General features: G+C 33.9%; 2 protein-coding genes across 10 annotated transcripts; both read left to right on the top strand.

The window, feature by feature from the left end:
• The first annotated feature begins 18 nt into the window (after positions 1-18).
• Positions 19-9,232, top strand: slc5a6b (solute carrier family 5 member 6). Of its 5 annotated transcripts, none has more exons than XM_046856165.1 (18): positions 77-123; positions 217-303; positions 410-447; positions 606-969; positions 1,148-1,213; positions 1,321-1,372; positions 1,954-2,021; positions 2,112-2,266; positions 2,417-2,557; positions 2,744-2,789; positions 2,882-2,970; positions 4,613-4,725; positions 6,156-6,226; positions 6,382-6,468; positions 6,561-6,745; positions 8,012-8,118; positions 8,474-8,595; positions 8,705-9,232. In XM_046856165.1, the coding sequence occupies exons 3-18, from the start codon at positions 440-442 to the stop codon at positions 8,831-8,833; spliced, it is 1,803 nt and encodes a 600-aa protein (XP_046712121.1). In that variant the 5' UTR covers positions 77-123; positions 217-303; positions 410-439; the 3' UTR covers positions 8,834-9,232. The 5 variants fall into 5 exon arrangements, with proteins under 5 accessions (XP_046712119.1, XP_046712121.1, XP_046712117.1 ...); XM_046856161.1 differs by having other exon boundaries at positions 2,660-2,789; XM_046856164.1 differs by having other exon boundaries at positions 544-969; positions 2,660-2,789.
• Positions 9,233-11,091: 1,859 nt separating this feature from the next.
• adgrf3a (adhesion G protein-coupled receptor F3a) lies at positions 11,092-22,161 on the top strand. 5 transcript variants are annotated; one of them, XM_046854966.1, is made up of 19 exons: positions 11,092-11,324; positions 11,658-11,703; positions 12,018-12,074; positions 12,451-12,463; positions 12,562-12,696; positions 15,542-15,682; positions 15,827-15,906; positions 16,970-17,028; positions 17,171-17,295; positions 17,819-18,028; positions 18,119-18,343; positions 18,488-18,631; positions 18,726-18,913; positions 19,152-19,337; positions 19,468-20,775; positions 20,872-20,913; positions 21,029-21,064; positions 21,808-21,888; positions 21,989-22,161. In XM_046854966.1, exons 3-18 carry the CDS (start codon positions 12,051-12,053, stop codon positions 21,868-21,870), a joined length of 2,979 nt encoding a protein of 992 aa, XP_046710922.1. In that variant the 5' UTR covers positions 11,092-11,324; positions 11,658-11,703; positions 12,018-12,050; the 3' UTR covers positions 21,871-21,888; positions 21,989-22,161. The 5 variants fall into 5 exon arrangements, with proteins under 5 accessions (XP_046710922.1, XP_046710920.1, XP_046710921.1 ...); XM_046854964.1 differs by having other exon boundaries at positions 11,625-11,703; XM_046854965.1 differs by having other exon boundaries at positions 11,092-11,360; positions 11,625-11,703.
• The last annotated feature ends 843 nt before the right edge of the window (positions 22,162-23,004 follow it).

Below are 23,004 nucleotides of genomic sequence, written 5' to 3'. Positions count from 1 at the left end.
AGGCAGTATCGCGCTTCACGGTTCGTTAATGACCTCCCATTCCGTCACTGTATACGATTAGCGTTTGGGAAATAAATACACGCTGGCTACAGGGGAAAGGAGTGCGAATTTATGACAGTGACGGTAACACGCTGAGATTATAAGAATGTAATCAGTTTGATTATCTGATCCGTACTGTGATTGATGACAGGTCAAAAATCACGTGTTTCGTTACAGGTGATTTGTCAATGCACAATTCACAATGGCGCACACGTGAAGAACTACGTTTAAGAATGATCTTCGCGTCTGTTGCGACTTTCTCAAGTAAGTTAGAAACAGGAATGAACTGGTTAATCATATAGAGTCTAAGACATATTGTATTGGACTGTTGAATGTGTCTAATGAACACTGTTTATGAATTATCTCTTAGATCATTTCCTGCAAGGTTAGTTTTTGGATTATGCCAAGGTAGGCTGAAATGATCACTTTTACTAAAATAGATTGTGTTGAAATCTTTTTATAATACTGAATACTTAATACCGGTAACTCTTCTTAAAGGAGCAGGTGCTCCCCTATCCCTCCTGGATGACTGCAACAAATCTGTTCTCCTATCCCCCTAACTAAAGCCCTAACCTTCTCAGCATGGACAGCACTGGACAGAAGTACTTCAGTGCTATTGACTTTGTGTTATTTGCCCTGCTCCTGGTTGCGTCCATGGCCATAGGGCTGTATTATGCCCTTTCTGGAGGACAGCAAAGGACCACACAGGAGTTTCTGTTGGCTGACCGGAGTATGAGGTGCCTGCCCCTTTCCCTCTCCCTCATGGCTTCGTTCCAGTCTGCTGTTGCAATAGTGGGGACGCCAGCAGAGATCTACACCAATGGCACACAGTATTGGTTTATTGGCTGCGCTTATATCCTAGGGCTCCTGATCCCAGCCCACATCTTCATTCCGGTGTTCTACAGACTCCATCTCACTAGTGTTTATCAGGTAGACTAACGTTATTTAATAATGTCTGTTTATGAGTAGTCATTTATTTAACGGTACAACACAAGTGTGGGAATAGCTCATTATGTATGAATTTCTGTGGACAATGCAGCAAAGTGAATGCAAGCATATTATACATCTTGAAACATAAATTAAAAAATTAATTCTTTTGGCATTTCAGTATCTGGAACTACGTTTCTCTAAAGCAGTCCGAATTTGTGGGACGGTGACCTTCATTTTTCAGATGGTAAATACTTCCGAAAACGAATATAATCCACACGTTGTATTCAAGAATACTTTGATTAAAACAGTAATTTTTGCATTGTCAATCAATGTTTGTTCTTGTTCATGCAGGTTATTTATATGGGTGTCGGAATATATACTCCAGCTCTCGCACTAAATACAGGTGTGTTTATTTATTTTTATATTATTTTACTTGGATTATTATTATTTATTGTATATTTTTGTACATCTGGTGACCTGGTAAACCCTTCTGAAAACTATAGGGCTTCCTGAACTAAAATGTGAAATTTAATGGCAAAAGGTTTTGGAAACCTGACTGTCACTCTACTCCCAAAATTGTCACGGGAAAATTGGAAGCACGCAATTGCTTAAAATTCCATTGTATTCTGTGGCATTACAATTTCCTTTCAATTGAATTACAATTGAATCCTTGTACAAAAATGCTGTAGAATTACAGTGGCTGTGTGCATAAAGTGACCCTGTCTGCAAAAATGTTGTCTGGCAAAATTATAGAAATAATTTTACTTACAAGGTACAATTTTTGCAATATAGGCAGATAAATCTTATGTTGTTTAAAACTAAGAACCAAACAATTTTTTTTTTTTTTTTTGCTGGAATTCAGAAAAAGTGATACATGGCTGGGTTTCCCAGAGAGCCACACATTTATAATACTTTCTAATACTTGCGTATAACAGTCTAACATTTCTTACAGATAATTTTTTGTATCTTGTCGTCTACATTTAGTTACTGGTTTTCACTTGTGGGGAACAGTATTAGCAACTGGATTGGTGTGCACAATATACACAGCACTGGTGAATACTGTCTTCTCCTTTTCTGTGCCTAGGAAAGCATGCTGATTTTCTTAAATTGTCTTTCTTGACTAATTTTTGACTTTCACATAGGGTGGATTAAAAGCAGTCATCTGGACAGACGTTTTTCAGACTGTGGTGATGTTTGCAGGCCAGCTTGCTGTCATCATAGTGGGGGTGCAGCAGGCTGGGGGTCTTTCTGAGGTTTGGCGGAAAGTCACAGAGGGAGGCTTGATCTCTGCCATTGAGTGAGAATTAATTTTTTTATTGATTGTAACTAAGAAATTATTTGATATAAAGTCATATTGGGCTTGGTTTAAATAATTCACAAAGAAAAATAAAATGACACTCGAGATTTGTAGTGCTTTCCTTACCAGTATTTCTTTGGTTCCTTCAAGTCTAAATCCTGACCCGACTGTGAGACACACCTTCTGGACGTTGGGGTTTGGTGGTGTTTTTCTGATGCTCTCTCTATATGGTGTGAACCAAACGCAAGTGCAGAGGTACCTTAGCTCTCGCACAGAAAAAGAGGCTGTAATGTAAGTAAACCTTACATTTTGCTATAACACTAAAGCTTGGACGATGGCATGTGGAACATGGATGTTCCTCTTCTGTAGCTCACACTATACATTGTCTTGTAGGTCATGCTACATGGTGTTTCCATGTCTTCAGGTTGCTTTGGGTCTAAGCTGTCTGATGGGGATTGTTATGTTTGCATGTTACAGTGGGAACAGTGCATTAGACCAACTGTATATCAAATCTAAAGATCAGGTCAGGAAAAAAATATTTAATTGATTACAGTGGGTTCATTTTTATTTATTTTTTAATTTTTTTTAAAATATGTTAATTATGTTGCACAATAGATGGTCCTATACTTTGTCATGGACATGCTGCAAGATATTCCTGGACTGCCTGGACTGTTTGTTGCATGCTTATTCAGTGCATCTCTAAGGTATGGACAAGCTACTGCATTTGGAAGGCACTACAACAAATATAATAACAAATCCTGCTTTAGGACCGGATTCTCAGTGTGCTTTATTACCTTTGCCTGCTGAAAACTAGCATTGCAAGATTTCAAATTGGAATAATTTTAACTGTAGCTCACGTCATAAAGATTAAACACTTTTAATAAAAACACATGAACACCTACTCTTTCATGCAGTTATGCATTCTGGCAGTCATATAGCAACAACACAGTGAATACATTCATGCAGATACAAAACAGGGCATTAACTAAATGTACCAATTAAAGTGTATGTGAGTGTATGCCACACATATATATATATATATATATATATATATATATATATATATATATATATATATATATATATATATATATATATATATAAAATATAATATAAAAAAACCATAGAGACCTAGACCAAAGACCAAAAGAGCTGTCAAAGGATGTCAGGGACAAGATTGTAGACCTGCACAAGGCTGGAATGGGCTACAAAACCATCAGCAAGAAGCTTTGTAAGAAAGAGACCACTGTTAACGTGATAATTCGAAAATGGAAGAAATACAAGATAAGTCAATCGCCCTCGCTCTGGGGCGCCATGCAAAATATTACCTCATGGGGTGAGGATGATTTTGAGAAAGGTAAGGGATCAGTCCAGAATTACATGGGAGGAGCTTATTAATGATCTCAAGAGAGCTGGGACCAAAGTCACCAAGAAAACCACTGGTAACACACCAAAGTGCCTCTGCTCAAGAATGCACATGAACAGGCCTGTCTGAAGTTTGCCAATGAACACCTGAATGATTGAGAGAAGGCTTGGGAGAATGTGATGTGGTCATATGAGATCAAAATTGAGCTCTTTGGCATCAACTTGACTTGCCGTGTTTAAAGGCAGAGAAATGCTGAATATGACCCCAAGAACACCATCCTGTCAAACATGGAGGAGGAAACATCCTGCTTTGGGGCTGTTTCTCTGCTAAGTGTACAGGAAGACTTTCCCACATGAATGGGGCCATGTACTGTAGAATCTTCGATAAGAACCTCCTGGCCTCATCCAGAACACTTGAAGATGGGTCATGGATGGTCTTCCAGCATGACAATGACCCAAAACATACAGCCAAGGCAACAATCTGATGGTCTTGTAGGCCATTACAGCCTTGTGCAGGTCTACAAACCTGTCCATGATGTCCTTTTGACAGCTCTTTGGTCTTTCCCATGGTGGTGGAGATGTTTGAATGGAAGAGGTGGATTTTGTGACAAGTGTGTTTTATACACATAACGAGTTGATATTAGGATTACAAGGGGCCTGAAGGGACAGGATTAATTTGGGTCTGTGGGAGTCAGAATTCTTGCTAATTTGGTACAGGATCAAATACTTATTTAACTCAATCAAATACAAATGAATTTATAATCTTTCTTTTTTTATGGATTTTTTTTTATATTCTGTCTCTCTCTGTTAAAATTAACCTACAATACAACTTTTAGACTCTTAATTTCTTTGTAAGGGTTAAACTTACAAAATCAGCAGGGGATCAAATCATTATTTTCTCTACTGTATATAAATATAAATGTCTTTAGAATAGAGTAATGTATTTGCATTGATTTGTGAATGTGTTTCTCTTCTCTGAAGTACAATATCCTCAGCTCTCAATTCTTTGGCTACAGTAACAATGGAGGATTTTATTAAGCCACAGTATCCCGCTATATCAGAAGCTAAAGCCACCATACTGTCCAAGATGCTTGGTGAGTCATTGCTTAAAGGATTTATATTATAGTACATGATCGGAGTTTTTTATTATACAGAAACAAAAAGTACATTTTGATGTGTGTGTGTGTATATGTGTTTGTGTGTGTGTATATATATATATATATATATATATATATATATATATATATATATATATATATATATATATTAGGGGTGTAACGATTTATCTTGGTTCTATTTATCGCAAAATGTCATTGAGATTTTTTTACAATATGATGTCCGTTTTATCCTATTGGTTGAGCTGCCTACACGCGCGAGCTACACACCTGTGTCACATGTGCATTCAGAAAAATTGCTTGACCTAACAGTTGCAGGGCAAAATGAATGCATCTGAAGCTGTTTTAAAAGCAGCTATACATGAGTGGGAACTTGAAAAGGCTCATTATGCCATTGCTATCTTTACTGACGTTGCACACAACATGGAGGTAGCAGCAATAGAAGCTGGGTTTGTCTCTGCAAGCAGGATTGAATGTTCCCTGTGTTTGTCGATTGCTTGGTCGAGTAAATGTCAACGCAGTGTCACCGCTACAGCTGTTCTTACGACAAAGTAAAAGAAGCTAGAGATTGCATCACATTAGCTTATTATGGACATTACTACAAGGTGGGACAGCTCAGTGGATATGTTGGCGCTAGCGACTATAATCGCAACCTTGAGAACGCTGACATCAGTGATGCTAAAGAAATAGTAAACCTATTTAAACTGCCGAAAAATGGCACCACTGTCCTGCCTAATGAAAATGCCACCGTCACTCATTGTGACTCCTGATTCAGATCATTGTTCCACCTATTTCCTGATCAACGCGAAGAGGTTTTCCACCGTTTGAAGAAAAAATTAAACCAGTTACAGCAGGAATGTCTGCATTACTAATTGTTTGATAATGTGGATATAAAAATGTAGATATTCTTTTTGCAAAAAACCTGTAAGCAACCTAAACAAAGCCTAAAACTTCTAGTTTAGTCTTTATTTTTGCACCTCTACTTTTTTAAGAAGTTGCTTTTTAAATTTCAGCTATCTTAATTCATAAATAATTCTGTAGGTAAATGTTAATTTTAACTTTAGCTTTAGTTTAAACCTTGAAATGTTTTCAGTTATTTAATTTGTATGTACAACAAAGAAAGTTATTAAAAATTTGTTATAAGTAATTCTTACTTTTGCCTATTTTCCTGCTTCTTACACATCAACTTTGTCTAAAAAAAGTTTACTTGCTGCCCAATGTATCGCACCCACTAACAGGTGCCATGATGAATAGATAATCAGTGTTATTTACTTTCTCAAGTCATAATGTTATAACGTCATTACGTCATAACGTCATAATGTCATTTATGCCTGGTTGGTGTATATTATTTATAATAACTTTAATCTTCCTCTTATATTGTGGTCATTTTAATTTTGTTTCTAATCTAGCCTTTTCATATGGCCTTTTATGCCTTGCTATGGCCTATGCTATCCATTTGATGAACAGTTCTGTTTTACAGGTAAGCATAATTTTCAATTAGATCTCCAAAATCAAAATATAAGGAGTAACAACAACTACAACCAAAAAAACTATAACAAGCTGTAATAGAATGATACATGCTTAGTACTATAACTCTTACTTCGATTAAAATTTGACACATTTCTTCATTTTAAGGTAGCTCTCAGTATCTTTGGAATGGTAGGCGGTCCCTTGCTGGGGCTTTTCTGTCTTGGCATATTTTTCCCTTGGGCCAATAGCACCGTGAGTATTCTCAGGAGAAATTTTGTTAATTTGAATGGTGAACAGTGTCACAGAGAGAAACTTTAAGAAATAATTGATTGTATTTCTTGTAGGGTGCAGTAACAGGACTTGTTGCTGGGCTCATCATAGCCTTCTGGATTGGCATTGGTGGATTTGTGGCTCAGATGTCATGCACTGCCACTTGGTGTCCACATAACGTCACTTATCCAGTATCAACAGGAAATATGACCATGACTACAGTGACATCACTAATACCTGCAGCCACTCCTAAACCGAGGTACCAGGCTGACACTTACCTTTTATAAATATTTTTGTACGTTTTAATAAGAAAGTTTATTAAACTTAATTTTGTCAATGTCTTATAAAATAGATTATATCCAATATTGCAGACTGTCAATAATTTTTGTTAATTTGTACCCTTCTGTACCCTGTTCTGTACCCTTGTGGGGGAAAAAAGGATACTTAAAGAGAGACAGAGACTCTTCCCTGCATTAGATTATTTCTTAATCGCAATGCTCGCAGGAAGAATTATCTTCCCAATGCCAGTGATTTGAAGCTATCATGCAAATAGCGTTATTTGTCATACATGTATCACTTATAACAAAATTTCTGCAATAAACTACTTCAGAATATTCAAACACATTCCATAGAAATATTATTAAATTGTTGGGGGGAAGAAACACTATCATGGTTCTCCAGTCAGTCAGCAGAAGCATATTTGTGGACTGCTCTGCCTCATCATCTTTGAATATTATACTGAACAAACATTTTAGAGTGGCCTTTTATTGTGGCCAGCCTGAGGCACACTTGTGCAGTAATCATGCTGTCTAATCAGCATCTTGATCTGCCACACCTGTAAGGTGGAAGGATTATCTCAGCAAGGGAGAAGTGCTCACTAACACAGATTTAGACAGATTTGTGAACAATATTTGAGAGAAATAGGCCTTTTTTTGTACATAGAAAAAGTCTTAGATCTTTCATTATTAAAAATGGGGGCAAAAACGTGTTTATATTAGTTCACACGATATTTGTAATATCTTTAAAGCCAAACAGAGGTCGCTGTAATCATTGTTTATTAAATGTGCTCTGGTTGATGAATTTAAATGGTGGTATACATATTTATTTTGATATTATATATATTACTTTTTAAAGGGTTAAATTTATGACGTGACTTTGTTTCAGTTGTGAAGAAAAATAAACTTGAGCACAAAGCCATGTGCAGTAAATATATGCAGACCAATTACCTCAAGCCTTTTACTGCTTAAATTAGAGGTCATCAAACAATATGTACTTTTGCCCAATTAAACTTGCAGCTGAATATTTTGTTAGCTGGGCTAAGACGATTGAAGCTGCCGCTACAAATTGTCAGAGAAAAAGAGAAAAAACTTGTATATGTTTCTTGTGTAGTGTGTGGTGAATTTACCACACCCTGCTGTGGATAATAGAAATAATTGAATTATGAAGTTGTTATAGTGATTGACATTTTATTTAATAGATTGTTTACATGTTTGCACAATACACACATTGTTTCTTTGCCTTTTAGTAAACCTGATGGGCTGTATGGCTTCTATTCCCTTTCATACATGTGGTACAGTGCTCTCAACTCCACTGTTGTGATCCTTATTGGACTTCTTGTCAGTCTAATCACAGGTATGAGAATCATTTGTGCACCTAAACACTACTGATATATATATATATATATATATATATATATATATATATATATATATATATATATATATATATATATATATATATATATATATAATTAGAAATATTTCATTTCATGATTTATTTCCATGAGAAGTGAACTGGCTATTCTAAATTGTCCCAGGGTTTGTAGTGTGTACTTGTGTGTGCATGGTGCCCTGTGTGACTGACCCATCCAGTGTTCCCAAATGTGCTGCTCAGCTTCAAAGCCACCAGCAGCTGGATCATGAAAAACACTTACTAAAGATGGCGGCGTGAAGAAATGTTTTATGGTTTATGGTCTTTGTTCACGTAGGTCCAATGAAGAAAAGAGACGTAACAGAAGGCACTGTTTACCCTCTACTGAATAACATATGTTTTAACTTTCAATTTCTGCTGAAAACCAAGCCTTGCTGCGGCTCAACTCCAGCGCACAGGGTAATAGCAGCGAATCTCCAATTGTAATCTAGTCATCGCACATATTTGCTTGCATTATTTTGTAGTTGTGATTGCTGATCGAAGCCTATTTTTTTTATATTTCCAACAGATTACTGCTTATTGTGAACAAATGAATGGTGTTGCCAAGCCAGAGAGAGACATTGGAACAGAGGAAGAAATAGAGACATTTTTGCCACTTAGCAATAAATCTTATTTAGAGAAGGAAACCTCAGTGTAAAACATCATGTCGACTATAATATACCTTTTGTTTGTTTGTTTACAAAATCTATTTATCATTTGAGCTGATTCAGGTTTTTTCCTCTCCCTTTTGGGCAAGGAGTTGGTTATCTGAAAAGCTGCATACAAATAGGAACTTTGACACTGTGGTTTTTTTTGGTCATACAAACCAGAATGCAATTATTGAATGTTTTTTAATAATTAACTTCCTCAGTAAACTGTGACTCGTTCTTTATTAGCTGATTGTTGATTTGATACTTTTTTTAAGGTTTGTTACCAATGCAAAACGTCAAGGCATACTGCCATACTGTAAAAACAAGATAGAGCATATTACATGCAATTGCTGTAACAAGGCTGCTCATGCTGTTGTTTATTAAAAATATACCTTTCCTAAAAGAAATCAGTGATTTGCCTATTATGTCTATGATCACCGAGTTCCATTAACACTCCTCATATATTCTAGTATTGTATTGGTCTTGAAAACATTTTACATCTAGAAACATTGTACATTATTTAGCATATTTCTAGTAAGGAAAGATCAGCATCGAAAGAATGCAAATAGTACTACAGCAACGAGGAAACAAACCTATGCAAATATGTTTCATGTACACCCTGAGGTTTTTATTTTTCTTAGCACACCATTCCTCTAATTTGCATTAATCACACCATCAAAATTAAAATATCGACACTGAAAGACAACTGTATTTATAAAGTAGATCTGATATAAGCAACGGCTCCAATGAATTTACATTCAGACAAGGATTATATTTTGTATTATAAATTTGTAATTATAAAATTGTATTACATATTTATTACAGATATTTTCTTGACACAAACCGGAATTTTGCATTACGAAATCTTTTTGAAAAGGGTTTTTCAAAAATGCAGTACATTCTGTAAATAAAAAAAACTCATAAATGGGAAATGACACCCTATTTTAGGAGACAGAACGATCACTTTATCACTGCAAATACACAGCGCAGTGGTCAATGGTTTGCTGTCTTGTATTTGTCTGTCTGCTACAGCAAGTTGATTGTGTTCATTTGACCCAAGTTGCAAATGAGTGTGTCAGTGTTATTTACCCACTGTACCTGGGATAGATTTCAGATCCATGGTCATTTCCTTAGGCTAAAGCAGTCACTGACTATAAATAAATCAATACACTTTTACATGTGCGCAGTACAACAAAATGCTTTGCTCATTTATATCTGAATACATTTTCCATGAAGCACTTGAAGGATTCAAATTAGAGCCTAATTATGGTTCTTAGCAAACACTCTACAGAGCATTAGGCATTGAGCTCTGTAATTCAGCTGCTATTTTCATGATTGTTTCATCTTAGGAAATCCATGCAATCTCTACTGCAGGTGAGACGGACATGGAGAAGCTCTATGACACAAAGTGTGTCAAAGACCCATCCGAAATGGTGAAACAGTTTTTGCATAACGTAAACGAGCAGCTACAAAAATGTTTTTAAGAACGAGTGTGTGCACTGATGCAAAACAAGAAGTCACTTTTTAGCTCTTAAGACCTCTGTAGAGATAAACCATATTTCCCAGTCCAGATTCTCAGGTCATGGTACACAAAGAATGAAGTGTTATAATTAGGCATGAATTAACTCTGCTTAGTTCATTTATTTGCAGATGTTACTGTTGAGCTGCTGTTAAACACGTTTTTTTCATGCTTGATTATAGTGTAGATTGTTCACACTGCTGCATTCTAATTTTGATTGTGATTGTATTCAATTAGAAAATGTCATGTTCAGTTATTTTCAAGTTTAATAAATTTAGCAATACTAAAAGGTTTTTGTATGGTAATTCTGGTCACCTTTTGTTGGGAAGAAATTAGAAAATCTGGGTCATAATAAAGTTTCTTGAATGTATTATTACCGTAAGCAATTAGTGATGCAAATTTAAAGGCTCCCAAACTTACACTTTTTTATCCTATTCCACAAACTACTACTTTGCTTCACCAGAAGTGAATGCATGGTTCATTCAAGTTCTGGCATAGGTATTTATTAAAATATTTCAGCCCTTGGTGCAATAAAAAAAAGTCTAGTTCCTGGATATGAAAGCAAGGTTGATTTGCATTGCAAAATGAATTTTTCTCAGTTAGTACAGAATTATAAAAGAAAACACAAAGGTTCTGTTATAAACAGACAGGATCTGATCATTATGTGATGTTTAATGCAAATGGGTTAGTGAAACAATGTACAAAGTGGGTGTTCAGCACAGCATGTTTTTGGACTGTGTACAGCTTCACACATCCCACTTTGCTGACATGAGAGAAATAGGATCAATCATCTAATACACTCTAAGGAATTACACAAACTATAAGGCAAGCTACATTTCACCTCAACTTACAAGCTATAATTATATTTTACTTGTGCCGGAGTACTGCTGCTGCCTAAATCAGCATTTATTTTTGTATTTTGGGAAATGCAAAGCAGCCCAGAGTAAGCAGTAGCAGAAGTAAAATATCACTTTGGAAAGGTGAGAAGAAATTTTGGGTATCATATTCATATTCAGGTAATATTTCATATGTAGTGAATTATGCAATAGTAGTGTTTAGTAGTACTGATAAAATTAATATCAATTAAATGTTTTCCATATTTTATTCTTATGTCTATTACGTTTTTTTGTGCTGAACCTTGTCAGATATATTCCCCAGTTTTATTAGGAAATAGACAATAATAACACTTTAATGCTATATTGAAACTGTTTACAAATAACTGCTCAAAAACTATATGGAATAAGAAACAAATTGACCTTTCTTTGTTGGATATGGATTAGGGTAATTTTGCTGGGCTCTACATGTATCCACAGTAAAGGAACATTAACAAAGCAAGCTTACATACAAACACAAGTGTAGGTAAGCACAACTGTAATAGTGTTATCTACTGTGTGAATACTGAATGTATTACTCTAGAGGTCAAGTTCTAGTATCCACTAATTCACATTGAATTAAATTAACTTTATATAGTCATTTGAACATTTTGGATTTTAATTGATTTTAAATGTCCAAAGTTTATTAATAGTGTAATGCGTTTGAATTTTACAGCTTTTCTCTGAATTATTTGATAACCAACCACATGATTGTATTTTGGTATAATCCATTTTTGTTCTGCTTTTTTTTTTTTTTTCGTATCGATAAATGCTTCTCTTTCCCCTCTCTCTGACCTATAGCTACAAAATGAAATCCTGCAGGGGCTCACCCTCATGTTACTGGGGCTGTTTATACAGGTTGGTTTAACTTAGAATTTTAACTGTAGAATTATGTGTAAGGAGTTAAGTTGCTGCAAATAACATGTAATTATTAAATAAGTCATAATAAAAAGGAGAGTTACAAATGATGCTAATTAAATCTGAGGAATGAATGAAACCCAGGACACATGACTTTAGTTTATATCCAACATTTAGTTCATTTTAATGACTGAATTTCTTTATTTTGTATAACTTATTTATTAATTTGCTTTAATTATTCATTCATGTTTTCAATAATTTCCTATCCTAATATATATGTATACATTTTACTTCTATACATTGTGTGTATGTGGTTTGTTACACATTTTCAAAGTTGCAACTATAATTTTGCTAATGTAAAATTTTTAACTTCTAGGCTTCATCTGCAGGTAAATTATATTTTCTCATTATTATGAAGTTAAGTAAAGTTTCTATAAAAACACATGCAATTTTTTTTATATTTGTTTTATGTGTTTTACTCTCTCAGCAAATACAACACAAACTTACTACTTTAAGCTTCAGATAGAGTCAAGTGCATTTAACAATTTTACCTGGCTGCTTGGAAAACTTACAGAGCTCACTGTCACACAGGCCGTAGTAAAAAATATCACCATAACAACAGGTAATTATATATATCTGTCAAATGTGATTTCTTTTTGTATTGCAGTATAGTAATATTATAATGAACTTTTAAGAGACTAAATATATATCTTTTTTTATTGATCGCTCTTTTTAATTGTTTTATTGGTCGCTTTATTTTACACAATCATATGCCAGCAACACATTAAAATAAATCTAACATATACAAGTTAAGATCTTCAGCTAATATTCACATCAAATATCAGAATAGGAAAAGTATGTGATCTCTTTGACTTTATTTATAGCATAGATGTGTGTACCAGATGGAATGAATTAAGGGTTTAAAAAACTTCCGATCTTCTAGGATTTTAATCCATACCATTATCTAGCATTTACACAGAATTGTGCTTTTCCTTGTTTGGAGGGTCTGAAGTTTGTAATATTTTGTTGATGACGAATCAGAGAAGGAAAATTCAGAGTGTTTTGAAATGACAGGAAGTCTATATTAAATATATTAACTATATTAACTAAGGGGCCTTTTCTGCACACCCCAGAATGCACATGATGTGGTCTGCTATTTGTAGCCTTTCCACTTTGAGGTTTAATATTTTATGCATTTTGTGCTACTTTTCTTCTCACTATGGTTGTAAAGAGTGTCTATTCCCCAGTGTATCATTGGAAAGGTGGTAGTGTTAGTGATTGGCAACTGATAATGGCGATTATGTTATTGACAGCCACAAAACTCTGGTCAGGGAGTTGGAGTCATCAGATAGAATTTGGCTGTTAATTGGACAAAAATAACACTACACACAGGGTCATGTGCATCAGGTAGTTTCTAGGAATCAAAGTAAAGGAAACAACTGCTTATTACACAAATAATACCATAACATGACAAGTAAAGCATGAACATTAGCCAAACGGTGCAATATGACTCCAGACAAGAAGCATTGGTCTCAAATATCAACAAGTAGCCAAGACAACAAATTGCATAGTGCACTAACCCAGATATATAACAGGTACAGCAGCCACAGTTAAAATGCATGCTAAATATCCTTAACATCCTGCAGCTAAAATGAAGATCGCATAGTGGCCATAAACATGGAGAACTGTTACTCACTCAATGTTTTTTTTTGTGTGTGTGTGTGTGTGTGTGTGTGTGTGTGTGTGTGTGTGTGTGTGTGTGTGCATAAAGTCTAGAGAATTTAAGTCTAAAAATCTTAGAAGTTTCAAAGTTTATAAAAGGCTCCAAATAGCCTTTCTTATACAAAAATCCTTGATCAAATCCAATTGTCAAAGTCACAGAACAGCAAGGCCAATTCTCATGATTTTGTTTGTGATCAAAAGATGAATGTGAGAAGATAGATTTCTGGCTTTTTTTAATCGATATTTTAATTTAGATGGCTTAAGCCACATAGAACAGGAATTTTATTTGGTGAGAACATGTATAGGTAAAGCTGGTCTCAAAGTAAATAATGTTAAATAGCACAAAGTATTTGGCTGCATATGACTTTGTGGTGAGAGTAGGGGGCAGGATGAAAACAGCCTGAAGAGAAGGGGAATAAAAGTCAGTAGGAGTAAGACAAGGTACATGTGTGTGAATGAGAGGGAGGGCAGTGGAGTGTTGCGGTTGCAAGGAGAAGAGGTGGTGAAGGTGGAGGAGTTTAGGTACCTGGGATCAACAGTGCAAAGTAATTGAGAGTGTGTTAGAGAAGTGAAGAAAAGAGTGCAGGCAGGGTGGAGTGGGTAGAGAAGAGTGTCAGCAGTGATTTGTGATAGAAAGGTATCTGCAAGAGTGAAAGGGAAAGTTTATAGGACTGTGGTGAGACCTGCGATGTTGTATGGTTTAGAGAATAAAAGACAGGAGGTGGAGCTGGAGGTAGCAGAGCTGAAGATGTTGAGATTTTAATTGTGAGTAATGATGATGGACAGGATTAGAAATTAGTTTATTAGAGACGTTTTGTGGACAAAGTGAGGGAGCTTGGTTTTGATTTGATTTGATTTGACATGTGCAGAGGAGAGACATAGGGTATATCGATAGAAGAATGATGAGGATGTAGGCGACAGGTAGGAGGAAAAGAGGAAGGCCAAGGAAAAGGTTTATGGATGTAGTGAAGGAATACATGCAGGTAGTTGGTGTGAAAGAGGCAGATGTAGAGTACAGGGGAGTATGGAGACAGATCATCCGCTGTGGCGACCCCTAATGGGAGCAGCGAGAAAGAAGAAGAAGAAGAATTTTGTCGCATATGACTTACTTGCAGTAACTTCACCCACCCACATTCCCCAAATTGTTGCATTCTTTTTTATGATACTTTTCCTGGTTTAGTGCAGCAGTTGTTGCTTGTTTTGGGGGGCATGTAGTGTTTCCTTTAGTCTTCTCTTCAGAAGGCATAATGCTCTTTAGTTGGTGTTAAGGTCTGTTGATTGACTTGGCCAGTCTAAAACCTTCCCCTTTTTTTCTCTGATGAAGTTCTTTGTTTGTGGTGACTGTGTTTTGCCAATGCCAATGTTGATTTTTTCCCCCTCTCTCTGCAAGTCATATTATTTTAAAAAGAAAAAAATGTAGTGTACAGGTGTAACCCAGCATTGAAACCAATAATTGATATTTACAGCTATTCTTTATTTAAACAATAAATCTAAAAGGGCACATCTGGTAACATGAAACATCTGGCAGTCACCTAGGGTAAAAATGTAATTATTTAATAAAAAGAAATTTATTAAATCTACACTCTCCTACCTATCATTTGATCCCTACTTCTAATGCTTTTGCTGTATTGCTAAAATAATTTAAGTAAATAAATTGGGCTTACAATTCTATATCCTTGTTTTTTATACAATGAGTGCTGTCACCTTTCTCACAGTATTATTATAAACTATCCTTTTTATTTTAGACTGTTACTCCAACAAATGTAATTGCTCAAAAAACTACAAATGGAGTGAGGAAGTGTGTAAAATAAAACCTGCGTGCTGCTCTAATAACAACTGTCCAAATAATGTCCTTCCTAGTGCTATGTGCATCTATAAAGACAAAGGTAATATACTCAGTCTAAGGTTGTACACAATTTTCTTAGTACAATACTATACACTGTTAATTTTAGACTACATTTACGCAAATAGGCAGTTGTAAAACATGCTGAATATAGCAACTAATTCTGCATTTCTTTGTCTTTCTCCAGTGGTTATCAACGGATCGTTTACTAAAGTAAACTACTTTCTTGAACCAAATGAGGAGCTGAAAAGAGAGCTTACTAATAATGTATGTGTTGCACAACAAGAAATCAACATCAAACAGAAAATAAAGTTACACTTTAGCAAATATTTTAGTGAAAAGGACACTGAATGTTATGGCTGAGCATTTGTGACTGTGTAACATATAATCTGAAATTGAAATGGGTTATTTATTAAAATTAATATCCGTTATTTTTAACCATTTAATTTTGTTAAATCTCTAATGCATGTTGCTGATGTAAGCACAACTTGGTGGTATAACCCAAGATTATTGTTAACTTGATTGTTAGTTCTGTTAGTTAATTTTTCCTGTTCTCACCAGCTGTTATTTTTGTGGTCAGAAATGCAAGTTTGGCGACCTAATAATTGTGATGATGTAAAATCAGTTGCCACAATGATAAATTAACATTTGGCCAAATTTCAGTTAAGAATTCAATTCAAATTTAATTTAGCATAAAGACAAGGCATTATCTAATATTAACTAATTAACTATTAACAAAAATGTGGCTTTGTTATCAAGACTGACAAATAGACAGTAATTATAACCTAAATCATCAGTTACAAAAGGTTGCTCATGGCTGGGTTGGTTTAAAAAAAAAAAATCCACTACTATTATCTCAATTAGCTCTTCAGAATCTTATAGAACGGTGCTCTCGATCTCCAGGGTCAAATGGGATTCAAAAGTCTGATATGACTAGTAAAAGTGCTCTAATTTTGCACTTTTTACAAAATTAAAAATAATATTTTATAGATTATACTGTCAGCAACATCTTAAGTGAAAAGCTAAATGTTTTATTTAGATTCAACAAATCCTGACAGTCCCTCTCAGTGCCGTCTAAACATGTGTTTCATTGGTGTTGAAATAGTTCCAATTATTAAAAATAATTGGATGGAAATGTTACATACTGAATATTCAACTTATCAAATGTTACTTTTGTTATTTTATTTTTTTGCTTTAAACCAACCATTTTAAATATGATATAATCGGTTACAGCATGTCAAAACAGTAGTTTTTTTATTTTATTTAATTTTTAAGTTTGTATTTTCATCTGAATCCTTGTATTTTTATCTGAATCCTTGTCATCTTCAAGTTGACTTTAATGTACAGCACTTTGGACTGGTTTGACTCACTGAACATTACAAGCCTCAGGTAATGACATTGGCAACATAAAAACTAAATAGTACGTTTAAAATGCTACTGAATTTGCATATGCAGCAAAATAATGTAAAATGACTATACATTAAGCTATTGTAAAAATAATTATGATTTCCTTTTTTTTTTTAAACTAAAGGTCGGGTAGTCTCATCGGAGACTTTGTAATGGAAATAAATGGGCCCTTTATGATGAGCACACTTGTTGATCAGACCAAGAAGCTGCAGACATTGTTGGATGTTTCTTTTAAAATTATAACCACAGGTAACTACATTCTAATAATGTGTTTAGTGCTGTGCCCACAACCATGGTGCCAAATAAAGTAAAATTTTGTACAATTATGTATTGGGTTAAATACAGTTGAAATTAATGTAAAAAAAATATAATAATAATAATAACAAACATCTACTCTTTGTATATAAAATTGGTGAATTGAAATAACAAATTGATCTTTAAAAAAAAAATTCCCTGAACAGTAATTTCCAATAATAAGCATCTCCACTTTGCTAAAATAATAATAGTGGACACTGTTAAAAAATCTGAGCAGCAAGGTAAATAAATAAAGATAAATAAACTGCATCACATTACAAATGACACAAGAGGCTATATATAAATGATGTTTTCAGCAAAGCACACAATTATGCTTTTCCATAGTGGTTATGCCTTTTTACAGATATTTAGCAGGTTTTTTTTTTTTTATTATTGTGTCCGATTTTTTAAAGCAACTTTACACATTTATTTATTTACTTATGTATTTATTTGTGTGTTTGTTTATATTATTTTACAGGTTTTGTAAAAATCAGTGTTCCAGATTTAGTTGGTTATTACAGCATTGCTGAAATCACTTGCACGACACCAGAGCTACTAGAAAATGTGTACTGGAACTTACAGAGGGATGCAACAACACAAACTATCACTGATGGCACTGAAGCTAAGTTATATAAAAATGCACTAAACAGTACAGTTCTTGTTAATAGAACTTCTGAAGTTTGGAAAGGTAAGTTGTATTCAATATAATTAATTATTTCACTGGGTATTTTATTTATCTGTGACTAACTGGCAAATTCACCATTTCATTTGAACACAGGGAAGTTTACATGTGACTACACATCGAATGCCTTTAGTAACATCATACACAGAGCAAGTGCATATTTGGATGTTGCACTTTTGCCAAAAATATTTATCATAAGTGAACCACAATTCCCAGATTGTAGAAAAAATACTGGAATTTCTGTTGAAATCCAATGTATGATCGAAAACAGCACAGAACCTTACAATGTTACCTGGTCACCTGACAAATCAATGAAAATAAGTAAGTTTCACAAATGTTGCCTTTCAAGGAGATGCTCAAAGAGTTTGCTCATAAAAATGCACTGATAAGTTATTACATGTTTGCAGTATGAGTAACCTTTTATTTTATTTTTTTAATCTAAACATCATATTACATATGTTTAAGCTTCTGTAGGCAATACCACAATCTACAGTATCAAAACCATCATTGAATGTGCAGTGGTGCCTGAAGTGTTTGAAGTTAAATGTACATTCACAAATAGAAAGAATAACATAACGAGTGCCACTCAACAGACACCCATAATTAAAAGTAAGTCTTCAAATACCAACAGGGCAATTAGCACTTGCACAGTTTATTTGTAAAAGTGGTGGTATTAATTGTAGTTATCATTTTCTTTTTGCAGATAATTCAACCGTTTGCAAAACAGATGGTAACTGGCCGGATGCAAAGGCTAATTTTGCAGCCAAAATGCTATGCAATACCAATGAAATAGGTTTTAAAACAAGAAACTGCAATAACACAGGGGGCTGGGACAATGTAATCTCTCTATGTGTAGACAAAGACATTCAAACCCTGCTGACTGATGCTCAGGTATGAGCTTTTTTACAATTACAACTTTATGTTAACCATTTAAATTTTTTTTTTTCTTCATTGTGATGATCTACAGCCTAAAGTAAGAGAAGTTTGGTGATTGACAATATTGCTATGGCCATATGTACAAATGTAGGAAGAGAGTTAATGTAAAAACAGCATATTTATACCATCTTCTGCCACTCAGCTTCCTAATTTTGTAAATATGTGTGCTTCTGTCTTTAACAATAAATAACAGAATCTCCAGAAAGGATGTGGGCTGGTTACAGAAAATGCATGCAAACTGTTTGGCCTTTTAAAGACGAAAAGTGAAGATCAGATCATTAATACATTCCCAAATATTAATGCATCAGTTGTCGTATTACAGAGCCTGTATAATGCTTCTGATATACAAAAGTCTCCATTCAATAAATCAATAGTTTCTGTAAGTAGTGTTATTTATTTTTACACTAGTTTTATATATATACTGTATATATGTCAGCAATATTATAAATATGAATTTTAAGAGTTGCATTAAGCTGTTATAAACTGAATGTAATCTGTTTTCATTTCAGGATTTTACAAAAGCTTCAAGCAATCTTTTGAATGACAGTTTATTAAATACCATTACAAATATGAATGATCTGAATAAATCCCATGATTTGGCTGCAAGTTATTTAATAGCTGTTTCCGGAGTTGTAAGTCAAATCAACACAACCACAGACCAACAAGTACAAGAAGAAAATGTGCAATTAATAATATGCAACAATGTTGATCCAAAATGTGCTAAAACATTCAATGTCTCTGTGGAAAATCCGAAAAATGAGACAATTTATCAAATTAAAATAAATAATATACCTGAACTGCTACCACAATATCCAGACAGTAATAAGAGTGACTTTGTATTATCAGTCATGGTTCAAAATGCAAGCAAAATTGATATGAATGTCCCAATCACAAGACCTCGAAACCACAAAATATTCTGTGTGTATTATGATTTTAATAAATCTCAGTGGTCTGATGATGGTTGTGAATGGGGCACTGTAGTTAATCCAAACCGTTGCACATGTACACACTTGTCTGTATTTACAGCTCTAGTGTCTATATCACCTGTGGAACTATTGTATATGGATCAGATAACTTATATAGGTTTAGGGTTTTCAGTTGTTTCACTAGTTCTATGTTTAGTGATTGAGTTTGTTGTGTGGAACACTGTAGTAAAGTCCAATATCTCCCATTTTAGACACACTGTTTTGGTAAACATTGCACTCTCTTTGTTGCTAGCACACATTAGCTTCCTGGTGGCTTCCTCTCCAAAATCAGCTTTGAGTCAGTGGTGTTTTACTTTTACAGTTATGAAACATTTTGGCTTCTTGGCAGTGTTTTTCTGGATGTTGTGCATGAGTATGGGGCTCCTACACCAAATTATATTTGTTTTTGTTCAGTTAAGGAAAAAAGTTTATTTAGGATTATGTTTTTTTCTGGGTTATGTCTGTCCATTCCTTATTGTGATAGGTACAGTCATCACTTATGACAATGGTGCCCTTAACTCATACTATGTAAATGACATCTGTTGGTTAAAGTACGAGAGTATGCTAGCTGGGTCAATCCATACCTTTATTATTCCTGCAGGTATAATTGTGCTTGTGAATATGTTCACTATGGTTGTGGTTATTAGCAGGATCTTAAAACCAAGTTTGTCTGAAGGAAAAAGTCATGATGAAAAGGAAATTGTAAGAAGTGTTATTAGAACTGTTGTCTTCTTAACCCCTTCGCTTGGAATAACATGGATCTTTGGCTTCGCTGTGCTAATGCTTGACCTCACAATGGAGCCGTTTGCCCAGATTGTAAATTATGCTTTCACAATTCTCAATTCTTTTCAGGTAGTTATCCATCCAATCCTTCATTATTTATTATTCTAATAATGTCTGTTTCCTGTCTTTAAAAAATAAATCCTAAACAAAACAATTTGCATGCAGGGTTTTTTCATTCTACTAACAGGAAGTTTTGGTGAGAAAAAGGCAAGTTGCTGTTTAAAGATTTTTGAAGAGTATTTAGTATTAGGGAGTAAGTGTTTATATATATAAAGAGCTACTTAAAAAAAAAAAAAATTAATCTCTGTGCATTTTTTTAAAGGTTCGAGATGCACTGCTCATGCGCATACGACCACAGGTAATATATATATATTATTTTATTATGTATGTGTCTGTTTATTTGTTTATTTAGTACATGAATTTTACTCTGGGACATGGGTCTTTAACCTGGGGTCCACAACCCCCAATTAATCGACAGATTAATGTTGAATCACATATTTAAATGGGTAAAAACATCAAAATATTTCAAAATAATAAAATATTTAATTAAAAAATATCATTATTACATTATGGTTCTATTAAAATAAAAAATCATGTTCATGTAAATGTATAATTGCCCACCTGACAGTAAAATTAAATGTTAGGTTTTATTAAAATTAAAGCTGATGTTCATCATGTAAATGTATAATAAGCCACCTGATATTAAAAGGAAAATGTAAGAAACTGCAAATCTATTAAAATAAGATAAGATAAGAAATTTCCCACTGTGGGACGAATAAAGGTTTATCTTAAATAAAGGACAACTGTAAACAACTTAATAAATTGTGATTTTAGTTTGTTTTGATGCATAAATCTTTTTAAATGATTTGAAAATATATGAAGATATACATACAATGATGCATGTACAAAAATAACATAGTTCTAATTGTCTTAACATAACTAGCATAATATGATAATTTCTATCTATCTATCTATCTATCTATCTATCTATCTATCTATCTATCTATCTATCTATCTATCTATCTATCTATCTATCTATCTAATAGTTAGACAATTTATTAGAAACAGTTTGCTTCACTGACCTTATTGATTTTATTCCAGCATTCAGCACATTATGCAAGCAAATCCTCAATGTCAATGACTGCAGCAGTTAAAAAAAAATAACTGACTTGTTTTACAAAGGTAAGTAAACTTTATTTTCTCTACCTGACAATGTAATATGTACAACTAAGGAGTAACAAATGTTAATCTACCTGACAAATTTTATGATCATGTTTTTTAGGCAAATACAAATATATGTATATATCTCACAAAGTCAACAAATTTGGAAAGGCTAGACTTGCTTTTGCAAATGAGGACAGAAACACAACCACTATAGCCTTTTTGTTGTCTTGTTTATTTTGGATTAAGATAAATCTACATTTCTATCTGTTACATTTTTTTTTTTTTTTTTTTTTTTTTAAACAGAGTTGTGTAATCATATTATGCTTGGCTTGTTATTAAACACATTGAAATATTGTTTGTATTAATATTTTGTCTGTTTTTTTAATTAAAGTTTATGCTTTTAAACATTTCCTTTTGATTAAAAATAATGTGTGTGTCAATATTTTAAAGAAACTTATCGAGTGCCACACTGGCATGTATGTCTTAAATGTTTATTGTGTTTTGTAAATAGTTGCTTTGCTTACATAGATACCTTTACCAAGATAAAAATCAAGCTTAATGACAGTAATGTAACAATATTTCTGTAATATTTGGTTAAAGAATCATAATTTTGTTGTATAATTAAATAGGTAATTCTGTTGGTATAGGCAAAATGTCGGTTGAGTGTGTGTGAATTTGACATTGTTAATGACCTCATGTGATTATTTCATTTATTTTTTCCCCCCTTGATTTTTTATTTTATTTTTTTATGAATAAAGCATAAAATTTGATGCACTACTTTTCAGTGGTTTTCCTTCTCTTCTCTTCTCTTCTCTTCTCTTCTCTTCTCTTCTCTTCTCTTCTCTTCTCTTCCAGTAATCACTAGTCTTGTCTGGGATCAGTTCTTTAAGCAGCTGCATCAGTCAATGATGCAGACATTGAGTTTGTGCTCTGTAACAACTGACCCACATCTTACATTACATGACGCATATGATGTGTTTTTGAGAAAATGCATACAATGTGTGGCTTTCAGTTTGTTTATCAACTGTGTCATCAAGTGTGGGTGTGCAGGATATTCAGAATGTTCTCAAACATGTTGTCCCAACACATGTTGGGACAATCTATCCTATAAAGGAGTGTGTCAGATTTTTTTAG

This window comes from Silurus meridionalis, chromosome 8 (assembly GCF_014805685.1).
Source record: "Silurus meridionalis isolate SWU-2019-XX chromosome 8, ASM1480568v1, whole genome shotgun sequence".
Taxonomy (NCBI): Eukaryota; Metazoa; Chordata; class Actinopteri; order Siluriformes; family Siluridae; genus Silurus; species Silurus meridionalis.
Note: the sequence above shows the minus strand (reverse complement) of the source record. Positions and strands in the feature narration are given on the sequence as shown.

Coding starts and splice junctions, on each gene's coding strand:
- slc5a6b (XM_046856161.1), top strand. Junction 2,267..2,416: donor GGCTTGATCTCTGCCATTGA/GTGAGAATTAAT, acceptor GGTTCCTTCAAG/TCTAAATCCTGACCCGACTG. Junction 8,119..8,473: donor TCTTGTCAGTCTAATCACAG/GTATGAGAATCA, acceptor TTGTTCACGTAG/GTCCAATGAAGAAAAGAGAC.
- adgrf3a (XM_046854967.1), top strand. CDS start 12,051: ATGTTACTGGGGCTGTTTATACAG. Junction 17,029..17,170: donor CTGAACATTACAAGCCTCAG/GTAATGACATTG, acceptor TTTAAACTAAAG/GTCGGGTAGTCTCATCGGAG. Junction 18,914..19,151: donor CCCTGCTGACTGATGCTCAG/GTATGAGCTTTT, acceptor AATAAATAACAG/AATCTCCAGAAAGGATGTGG.